At 29.0% G+C, this 12,067-nt stretch overlaps 1 protein-coding gene across 1 annotated transcript in view; it reads right to left on the reverse strand.

Moving 5' to 3' along the window:
- LOC111613226 (agrin-like) overlaps positions 1-11,781 on the reverse strand; it is a 34,503-nt gene extending 22,722 nt beyond the window's left edge. The window contains exons 1-11 of the mRNA XM_023354576.1: positions 11,496-11,781; positions 10,419-10,631; positions 9,036-9,130; positions 5,219-5,333; positions 4,559-4,780; positions 4,263-4,490; positions 3,990-4,172; positions 3,779-3,871; positions 1,895-2,056; positions 862-1,008; positions 95-337 (exon numbers count right to left, since the gene is read on the reverse strand). Coding sequence (XP_023210344.1) covers positions 95-337; positions 862-1,008; positions 1,895-2,056; positions 3,779-3,871; positions 3,990-4,172; positions 4,263-4,490; positions 4,559-4,780; positions 5,219-5,333; positions 9,036-9,130; positions 10,419-10,631; positions 11,496-11,781 — 1,987 coding nt within the window. The remainder of the gene's footprint in view (positions 1-94; positions 338-861; positions 1,009-1,894; positions 2,057-3,778; positions 3,872-3,989; positions 4,173-4,262; positions 4,491-4,558; positions 4,781-5,218; positions 5,334-9,035; positions 9,131-10,418; positions 10,632-11,495) is intronic.
- Between the last annotated feature and the right edge of the window lie 286 nt (positions 11,782-12,067).

The following is a 12,067-nucleotide window of genomic DNA, read 5'->3' on the forward strand; positions in this document are numbered from 1 at the left end:
TGCTCTGATAAGCTATTCATATTTTTTTTATTTAGAATAAAAAAATTAATTTAAAGTAAAAGGTACCATTAATATTGTTTATGATTTACAGTACCTGAATGACAAGGACCAAAGTTCTTGACTGTAATAGGTTTCTGGTATCTACAACTGAATAATTTCAATTGGCATTCAGACCCATAGGTACTTCCATCAGAACCACAAACGGGACTACGATTATCTTCGGCTGTACATTTGAAATTGCAGAAGCATTGGGCTCTGTTTCCTTTTTCTCTACAAGTAGCCCCATGAGAGCATTTCAATTGGGCGCACGAACCCGTGACTGGTCCTGCTACCGATGCTGGAAAGAAAGGAAGAGAAAAAAAACACAAAAGTAACAATATCGATTTGAATTTATATATATTTCTAAGGAAAAATAATCTAACTTCTTCCTCTGCAGATGGTTTTTTTTAGAAGTCAAAAACTGGCTTCAATTTTTCTTCTTTTGGTATTTTTTGAAAATATGTTTAAAGTATATAAGTATCAAAAGTTTAATGTTAAATATAAATGCGTATTTTTTGAATTTTTATGTAAATTTATTCACACTTTATACACATTTTTTTAAAGGAATGTATCAATTTGGACCTTTTTTTCTGTACTTTTTTTAAATTGAAAATTTTATGATGCAGTTACTTAAGGAGAGATGGCAAAATCTTCTTTTCTCATCTTACATACAACTTTATATATATATATTTATATAAAGTTGAAACCATAATCTCAAAATTGGATTTCAAGCGAAATATATAAAAATACTTTACGAATCCTTATATATTGTACTAGACAATAGTTATTTTTATAATAGTAAGAAAGTCGTTATCACTATACCATCCGAACATCCTTCGGGACCTAGTACTGTTTCTTTAAATGGACACACGTCACACTTCATGCCTTGTATACCGTGTTTACAGACACACCTTCCTGTCATCTGTTCGCAGTCGTCTCTGACAGATCCATCGAGGCTGCACTCGCAAGCTATCAAAAAAGAATTTAAAAAATATACAATTAAAAAATCGAATGAAAATTAAAGATGGTTGCACTAATTACAAAGTATAATTTAGTTGGAATTAAGGGGGATGAAACCGCCTGCTAACGAGAATCTAATAGAAAGTCTCGTTTGTATGGCAGATGAAAGAACATTAGAGAAAATGACAGATAAAAACTAAACTAACCTATGATTCCTATTCGAATGATGCATTTACTATTGATCCCATTTATAGATCGATAAGTAAATTTTTTCAACGTATTTTCAACGTAACGATTCGTTTAATTTGTTACTTATCTATTATTTACATCACAAATTTGAATTTAAATTTACAATCGTGTTTTCGAGATGATGAGGATGCCGGAGGAGTGATGCATTTATATGTATTTTATATGTATCGTTTATTCCTTCATTCCAGCTTCCAACCCCAAATTATCCATCAACTATATAAAGCTAAACGACTACGTAACGATAATTATTCATTAATTAGTATTATTTGAAGTTTTGAATAATATTTAATGTTATCCAATCATAAATTCTTAATTAAAGAAAGATTAATAAGAGTCGTTGACACTAATAACGTTATAATTCAGTTTAATTACTATACGAGCTTATATTTTAAAATTATTGTTGTAAGACGGTATTAATTATCATTTATACAGTTTTTGTAAATACAAAACATAAAATTAAGATGTCTTTGGTTTTATTAATCAAGACTACTCGAAAAATAAATTCACAAAAAGGAGGAGGATACAGAGGAAAAAAAGCAAGTTCGGAGAAGATTGTAATTAGATGTCGTGTCGTGACACGCGAGATGAATTACATTTTTTCTTGCTATTTTTCTAATAAGTGATAAAAGAAGAATCTCCAACTCACGAATGCATCCTGTGCTTCCTTCTGCAATCTTATGAAGACCCCAAAATCCAGGCTCGCATCTATCACAACGAAGACCACCCACTCCTGGTTTGCAAGGGCATTGTTTAGTTACAGGATCACAACTTTGATCATAAGAACCCAGCCTGTTGCAATTACATATACCTAAAATGATTAGATCAATAATTATCTAGGATATAAATATCTTAATTTTATTACTTGAATCATGAAAAAAATTTTTTTATTTTCTTACAACGATCATTGATTATAAAAAGAATTGTTTGATTAATCAGAAACAAGTTACAAGAGTTCCGGCATTCCTTTCGATCAATATTGGTTATTGGAAAAGTAACTGAACAGACATCTTTTTATTACTTTCCCTCCTCCATATTTTAATTATATTCTCTAGTTTATGGTTAGGAGAATGTTTAATCAATATATATTTTTAAACAAAAGTTTAATCCACAAATGTATTTTTTAATATTTTTAAACAGTCGAAGAACCTTAGTTTAATTTTAGATTTAGGATAATAATTTTAATATCTACTCTCGATTTTATAAGATTAACATAACTGTCATCTGCAAATTTAAATTTAAAATTTTCTTACTGCTAACAACTGAATCAATATTTGCCATATTCTTATTTTGTCAAATACGTGACATTCCATGGTAGAAATCCATTCGGATATTAATCGATCAAGGAGTCTTCTACGTTATTAATCGTTTTATTGGCTAAACTACTTTAATGTATATGATATCTGTAATGAAACTCATAAAATTAATTATAGTTAAGTATTAACCATTCCCTTCTACGATTTAATGAGTAAAAAAAAATTAATTTTTCTATCAACTAAATTAGAAAATCTTTAAAAAACGATGATTTATTATTTAAAAAAATAAGTTAAGTTGCAGCTTAAAATAAATAATTCTAGCTTCTCTTTAACTATATTTTTTTTCCTTTGGAGACTTCTGCTGTGATTTGAGAATAAAGATTATTATCAAAACCTGGTTTTGTTAGATGCAGCGAACGAATTTTTTTTAAGGAAAAAAAGTCAAAACACCTGTTGTGAAGATAATATAAAATATTAATATTAAACTCGCGGCTTTTCTTTTGAATGTAGAAGAATAAGAAGCTGAAGATAATTACTTTTATAATTAATCAAAATTGACTATATTTGTTAACTGACAGAACTTGCATTTTTTAATAAGGAAAGGAAGACTTTTTACATTAACTTAATCAAGAATAATAAGTATTTTATCAAATAAAATTTTAACTGTAAATCTTATGTTTAATATTAGGAAATATCAAGGATTTATATTTTATTAAATTTCGAATTTTTATCAATATTTCTGACGGAACCAGAACAATTTACATTTTCTTTGTATACGGCAATCGATTGATTGATTCTTCTCTATATCTCGTCTCTAGTGGTTATTTATTAAACGTGGTAGAAAGATTCTTCAATACTAATTGCTACATTATTAAATTATTAAGAAATTAATTTTCTAGATTGCTTCTAAATGTTAAAGACGTGCCGTTTCCCCTGTAAATGTTGCTTCTCCTTTCGAACCACTGTTAGGAGGAGAAGCCGATATCCTTACATCTGAAATGTTACTAACGTCTCTGACGCTAAAAATAAAGTTTAGTCTATATTACAGTTACATATATGTGTTAAATGGATACGACATAAATTATACAAATAAAATTTATGATTTGTGATATATAATTTATGGCTACTTGTTAATTATATATCATAATCATAAATCATACACAGTATATGATTTATGATTTATATACTAAACTATGATTAACGATTATTGTAATTATTATCTTTTCCTCTTAAAATAGACTTGTAATTAAGTTTCTATCATCTACAAGCGAACTTACTAGGACAACCAGCATTTTGAACACCCTGAGCTATAGTTTTTCCATCAGGACAACAGCCGTAAGTCGTTTCTGCACAATTTTCTATCGAAATTACTGAAAATAAATAAATTTATAGCTAAAATATGATTTTAAAAAACAAATTTTCTTTCGTTAATTTTTAATATTTACTCTAATTATGTGAATTTTTTAAAAATTAAACATTTATATTTACTTTCCCTGCAGCAGGTCGCGAAATTTGCTGATTTGTGACAAAAACTATTAGGAGGACATCTTTTCCCGCCAGGACCGTCTCCACAGTAATACTCTTTACCAGTTAGAGGATCAAGAAGAGGAGGTTCTCCTTCGCAAGGCACAGTCAAGACGTCTGCACAGATACAATATTCCTTGTGGTCACCTTGACACAGTACATGGCAAAAGCACACCTATTGTCAACGAATCTCACAAAAAAAAGATCTTGTCACACGAACATCGCCGAAATTCTTACCTCCGCATTTTTCTAACGAAACAAGGATTATCTTGTGCTGTTGTCTACACGCTTCCTCTCTTAGTTTACAGTCGTTGTCATACAATCTTCCATCAGAACCACAGATAGGTTCTCTCAAAGAAGGGCATTGGAAATGACAAGCACAGTACGGCAGACCATCCGAATCGTAATCGCATAGTCCTCCAAACTGACAAACCTTATCACATTTCTGGCTAGAAGGACCTAAAACTGTAAAATTTTAAGATTTATTTCTACGTGAAGCTATAATTCAATAAGTTATATGGAGTAATTCTTACTGTCTACATCCGTTTCTCTAGCATCTTCGCATTCTCCATAGAATAGGGCAGTGAGTTCCTGAGTTATTTGGCAAGATGCACGTTTCATTTCGCATTCGTTGTTGTATGTGGTGCTATCGTTGGCACAGACTGGTTCGTAGGAATTTGGACATTCAGTAGGACATATGCAGTGACCATTTTCGCATCTGGCACCGTATTTACAATGGACATTTAAACATAAGTCTAAGTAGAGAAAAATGCTTAAAATATATCAAATTTTTAAAAATATTTTAAAACATTTTACATTAATAAATCGACATTTTAGCGTTAAAAATTTAATATAATTTTCTAAGATTAAATCAATTTAGAAGCATTTAAACAAATTAATAAATATCATAAATTATGAATCTTTATTTAATAAAACGATAATTTTTTTTAAAAATTATTATAAATATTATAGATAAATGTTTTATTTATACGAAAATTAATCGATTATAAATAATTTTATTAACGCTTAAAGTTAATTATAAGTCAACTCTCGTTAGAATATTTTTAAATAACTTAATTAACGAGTAGCATCATCTGGTGATACGAGAAACAGTCTAGACGTAGAAGAGATATTTTTATAAAAATTTTAATAATATTTTGTAATTAAAAATTAACTAAAATAACGATTTTTACCGCAAATTCCCTTGGAAGCTACCATGACATATTGTTTCTTTTTGCAAGCAGAAACCCTCATTTCGCATTCACTATTGTAAGTAACACCATCAGTTCCACAGACGTGTGATTCTACCTGAAACATTAAGTTTTACCAAAAATACATAAAAATATTCTTATTTCCAAGCGAAATAAACCTGATTTCTACACGAAACAATTGCATTAAACTAATGAAAACGCGTGTAACTTCAAATAAAATCGATAGATTCATAAATTCTTAACTTCAGAAAACCAAAAAGTATAATTAAAATAAAAAACTCTAGTTTAAAATTCCCTTCAAACATAATTCAATTTATATTCTATATGCGATTTAGTAAAAGTTTTAGCTGGAAGGAAGAATATGGAGTGAAAGCTAAATCAGTACATCCAACTGTATATTTACATCTAAAAAAAAAACCTAAAATTTTATATTCTAGAATCTAAAAAACCCCTATTTTCACGTACATTTACTACAAGGTAATTTATATTCCACTACAATATATAATTATACGTTTAAATGAAAGCGGAGTTAAATATAGTAAAAGCTATTTCCTCTACATCACTCCAATGCTTTCATTACAAATGCCAATGTTCTTAATCGCTTGATGTTGTTACTATGGCTTATAATAAATTAAGTTTAAATAATTACTTTTCAAAAGTATTAATTACGTATGCTTTGTATGTTATACACCTATCTACATAATTTATTTAAGTATGAAATGATTAAAACTTTGGAATTTTTTTAAAAATTTAATCGAGTGTAATGTGTTTTTTCCCCTCCATTATTTTCATTTAAGATGATAGAAAACTTGAATTAAATAAATGAAAAATTGATGTTGGAGATGAAGAAGTGATGCTGGAAAAGTTTTTCTTTATCAGCATCACTTTTGTAGGAAAATTTACAAAAAAAATTTAATTCATAAAAATAGAATTTTGACCCTAGAAAAGTTTGCAAGAATACAATTTTAAAGTTGAAAAAATCTGAAAAAAAAATATATTATTAATTTTGATGTTGGAAAATTTTACGAAAATAAAATTTGTAAAAGATGGAATTTTTACTTTGAAAAAATTTAAAAATTCGAATTTTCTATTATAAAAAGGAGAAGATAAATTTTATAAAGATAAGATTTTGATGTTTGAAAAATTAGAAAATGCAAATTTTTGATGTGGGAAAAACTTGCAAAAATAAAATTTATAAAATATTTTTAAAAATTTCGACGCTAGAAAAATTTATAAAAGGTAAATTTGATGTTGAAAAATAAGATTTTTACAAATAAAATTCAAACGTTGAAAAAATTGACAAAATATAAAAATTTTGAATCGAAAAAAAAATCACAAAAGGTAGAGTTTTTGCAGTTGAAAAATTTAGAAAAATAAATTTATTTTTTTTAAAAACTTCAAAAAGTTCACGAGAAAAGAACAAAATATTCTTATTTTTATTAAAATTCATTAATTTTAATTTGATTTAATGGAGAATCTACCCTCCTCCTCCTTTTTTTTTTAATTTAAAATTTTTCTTTTGTTTGTATTGGTTAAATAGAATAAGTTTTAAGTATACAACATAAATAAAAAAGAATCTCTATTGATCTCTTTCGTTAAGTTGGCTTAAGACGTATAATTTCCTGTTCTAAAAGATTTTTCCTGTTTCTGTTGCTTTCTATGATTGATTTTTTACTCAAATTGCAAATTTATTCCGTGACTCTTTACTTACGCAACGATATTAAGCAAAGGATCGACTTAGAACGAAACCAATTATGATGCTAAGTATGCCAAGAATTATTATTAGGAGAAAGTATTTTACTGTGAAAAATCACCTTCAAGAAAATGAAACATTTCTTTGATCTAGAAAAGTAAGGAAATTACACATCCAGGGATGATTTATATAGTGAACTAGTTAGAAATCTTTAAGAAAAAAATGCACTTTCTTCAATGTATCTTATTTCTTAATTTAGAAAATAATATAAATCCCCTTTAAAATTGTTCACAAAGTCATTTTTTCTAAGTTCAATTTTGTCTAGGATATAGAAGAGACAGTAGAAAATCCAGTAAAGCACAAAATATTCTTTGAATATGTCAGTATTGGCATATTGGGAGATCTTATATCTATCTTTATATATCTCCTAGGCATCTTTGGTGTGTATTTCCTGTTTAAATGCAACAGAAACTACAAATATTGTCTTTTAAAATATGTTTTTTGTATATTTACTATATACAGTATATATATATAACACGATATTTTGAAGTGCGGTTGTGTTGGATTTAAGAAATGTCAATAGGATAATTTAAAATTTAATCGAATGCATTTATTTATTTTTACTTTTTTTATATTCTTTTCATTTCGTGTGTAAAAAAATATTTAAATTAAGTAATGAAAAATTGACGTTTGATTAAGCGGAAAGGTGCTTTTGATCTTTCGTAATATTTATCAGGTTGGAAAATTTGCAAAGTGGAAAAGAATTTTAATGTTGAAAACTTCAAAAAAAGTAAAATTTTAATGTGATAAAATTCAGGAAGATCATTTTTAACGTTAAAAAAATCCAGGAGAGCAAATTTTAACTCTATTAACTCGAGCAAATTTTAACGTTGGAAAAATTTAGGTGAGTAAATTTTAATGTTGGAAAGTTCAGGAAAGTAAAATTTTAATATAATAAAATTTAGGAAAATAAATTTTTACATTGGAAAAATTCCTACAGATCGTAGGAACGTTGAAAAAATTTTGTAAGGTAAAATTTTGATGTTATAATATTTAGGAGGGCGCATTTTGACGTTGAAAATTTTTTTAAAAAATACAACTTTCAATACTGATAAAACTTCTTGACAATAAAATTTTAACGCTAAAAATAATTTAAGAAAGAGTTTTCAAAGAAGAATTTCAAATTATTACTAATATTCATTAACCTTAATTTAATTTAATGGCTTTTTGGTTTTTATTTATTTCTTAGTTCTCTATTTGCATTGGTTAAAGAAGAAAAAAATGATAAGTAAACAAGAAGAACAATCTTTATTTGAATTCACTCGTAAACTTAACTTCTTTTTTCTACATCTGTAAATTTAAAATTTTGAACTTTAAAATTACGATCTTTACCTTTATTCTAAGATGCTAACTTTCAGGGATGCGCTCCACAACTTCTCTAGCATATATTAAAAATGAGGAGAGGATCCTATTGGGATTCGATTCTACACACGCATGAATAAATTTAATTATCTTATACTTGAATAAGGTATTTTTCGTTCGATTCAACTACTCTAACTGAATCTTTCTTAACAATTTTATATATTTAATAGGATTCAAATGATCTCGTTATATTAAACCGTGCATAAGAAAAGAATCTTATTATTTTATCAAGGTATTTTTATACAATTGCTGGAGAAAATTCTCATTTTTCCCCCCATATAAAATATTGTAGAAATTTTAAAAAATTCGTTTTAAATCGATAATTACTTTGACGATATTTTTGGTAATTTTATATTTTTTAAGGTAAAAAACAGCGGAATATTGTATATTTTTTTGATCGATATCCACATTACTAATAGTAGAGCAATCTGTCTCTGAGATGGATAACTCTATATTCTTGATAGCCTCTTTACCTTCCTTCAAAAATAGCCTATTTTGGAGAAATAGCTATCATTTCTCCACTTCTTTATTTTCTTATTGCTATAATTATTGGTATGAGTCTGTTGCTCTTTCTTATATATATATATATTGTTTCTCTTAAAAAAATCCACTTTTTCTAGCTTCAGATGCACGTAAACTCCTGCTCTTTTTTAAAGAATTAATGATCAGTTTAATAGACGTTACCTTTATGCACGAATGAGGACAAACACACTTGGCTTCTCCATGACCTCCACTCTCACAAACTGCATAGAATTCGCAGTGTTTGTTTTCACATCCACCTGTAAAAACAAGACTTAAATACAGATTCAACAGTTCGAAAGCAACACATTTAAAGATTCTTGAACTTAAAAATAATAAGTAAAGAAAGAAGAATGAAGTGAGAAAGAGAATGTATAAATATTCATTTTGGATGAAAGTATCTTCTAATGAATATTCATAGCTCTTGAGTTTCGTAGTATAACAAAGATTTCTTAAGTTCCTTCCCCTCTTTCTTACACTCCTCGTTCATTGACCGACCATAAAATCTCGGATCCAATATCAAGTTGAGTGACACTTGGATAACAGTTCTCTCTCTAACGACGTCGTTCTACACTAGGTATACACGTACACGGGGATATATTGAAGCTGACACGAAAGATATACATTTCTAAATATTGAACCCACTCCTCGTCTTTCTTAACAACAGTTTTGAGTTTTTAAGCATCCCATCCATTACCATTTACCACCTTTCTTCGAGCGATTTAGATGCAAGTCCTTTTATAGATTTCGCATTGGGATGAGTTGGAGGTAATAATATAAACTGAGATTATTTGTTTATTTTTTTTTAGTTTTTTACTTAGATAAATATATATATTTTCCGAATCTCTAAACTAGGTAATTTAAGTATCTGGGCTATCGAATCGATAAAAACTTTCTAAATTTGAGTTGCTCCGCGTGACAAATGGTCGAGTCACCTTCAACATTTCACCTTAATTGAACCGAGCGATGACTTTCCACCCCTTAATGACGTCATTTTGACACGTGACAGAGCTAGGGTGTGGTCGAACAAACACGTGTTAGTCGGGGATGTCTGGAGAAACCGAAAATTCTTAAGAGGATTAAGGGATAAATTTCCGAAAAGAATAATAAAAGTAAGAAAATAAAAAAGGAAAAAAAAAATGTGAGCGAGCTGCTGGACGTTAAAAAAGTAAAGCAAATTTTATGAGAAAATGAGTAAAACTTTGTGTTTTTTGATAGTTTTTAAAGGTGGTCAATCAGCAAAGTGAGTTGGGAACACTAGAAGAATAGCAAAACCAAGGTAAACCTTAACAGAATTTTAAACGTTAAGCTGTTTTCCAAACATTTTATCTTGAAAGGATACAATTTGAAGCTAGTGCACGACATCCAAAAGGGATTAAAGATCATAAAAATTTCTTTAAAATTACTTTAGAAGTAATTAAAAAAATGAAAAAAGCAAGACCTTTTACGCTCCAACACCAACTAATTCAACACCTTTAATGTGAAAATTGATTGCATCAGCTCTACTTGTAAAGGATTTTATTTAAAATGATTAAAGAAAATACTCACTACACAAGCCGCTGTAAGCAATTTTAATATCCTTTCTTTGTTCGCACGCTTCTTTTCTTAGTTTACATTCGTTAGTATAAGAGATGCCATCGGTGCCACACACGGGTTGAAATTCTTCCGAACAAGAAGGACACTCGCACTCGGCTCGACCCGACTGTATTGTACACACGGCTCCAAAATCGCAAATGTGCTTCTGACAAGCACCGTCCTCACCTGGAAAATTTGAAGATTACCTTCAGCTCTATTGACGTAACACATTTTAATCATAATAAAGCGCGAGATATTTTAATATAATTAACTTTGATGAGTGTTTTAAATAATTAAATATCTTTCGCATTAGATTTTTTTCCTCTCTTTCAACTCTGGCCTTCTAGAAGTCATCTATGCCACCGTTTCCTCTGTAGTAATTTGTAGCGTATACGAAACTACCTGAATGATCCGCACATGTAGTATTTAGAGCTTATGATATTACCTAAATGATGCAATATTTAGTGATGTGTAGAGCATACAAAGCTATCTGAATGATGCTGTAGTAATACGTAGCACATATGAAGCTACCTGAATGATAGAGTGTACGGAAGTTATCTGAATGATGCCACAACTGTAGCAATATGTTTCGCATACGAAGCTTTCTAAACGATGTTATATTTATAGGACATCAACATTTTGATGCAGCTTATAAAGGGAATAAGGAGAATAATAACTGATCTTAGGAGGTAGAGCCGCAAATTTATTCTTTCTTTTATATTCAGGAAGATTTGGATTTTTCTAAAAACCGAAGAAAATCCTCTTTTTCTCGTAGATTTTTTTTGTGGTTTAGTTTAAACTAACCGGAAAGTAGATACAGACGGCTTATAAATTGCAACGATTTGCAAAATAGGATAGAGAAGTATCGCCATTTGCAATTCAGAAGTCAAGCGGTGTCAGAAAAATCTGGGCAATTCTCTCCTCTTCCAGATAGTGAAGTAAACGTCAAATTCAAAATTCCTACATTTAACCTTCATTGGCCGGCAAAGAATATATGTAAAATACGTCATCATACTTCTCACCTTTATTTTATTACGTCACAAAACTTACCACACACTCCTCTGTAATCCATAGAAACGGGTTGTTGCATGACGCACGATTGTCTTCTCAATTCGCATTGGCTATCGTAGGTTCTATCATCGGTGCCACAGACGGGTCTCATGACTGGTTCGCACGCTCCGGGGCACTGACAGGTGGCAATGCCATACCTGTCTATGTCACATTCCTGTCCTGGTCCACATTGCAGATTCTCACACGGATTGGCACCTTGGTTCAATAAACGGAATGCTAAAATAGAGCTAGTACGTTTCTTACAAAATATGGAGGTGAGATGCATTCAAAAAACATGCGGAATTTCATATAAAAAATAAAGAAAAATTAGTTATATTATCATTTATATAAATATATCCAACTATTTTCTAATTATAGGCATTGTAAAAATGAAAAATTAATAATTATTTTTACGTCAAATAAATTAAATTATACAAGCTATACTCGTTACTTATATTATTCTCATGCGAATTTAATAAAAAATAAATTCAAATTCCTGCATTTAACTTAAAAAATTCTATACAAATTATCAAAAAATAAATCAATATTTACACCTTGGAGATTTGTTAAAT

Source organism: Centruroides sculpturatus, unplaced genomic scaffold (assembly GCF_000671375.1).
Source record: "Centruroides sculpturatus isolate CEXI.00-Female unplaced genomic scaffold, Cexi_2.0 scaffold1839, whole genome shotgun sequence".
Classification (NCBI taxonomy): Eukaryota; Metazoa; Arthropoda; class Arachnida; order Scorpiones; family Buthidae; genus Centruroides; species Centruroides sculpturatus.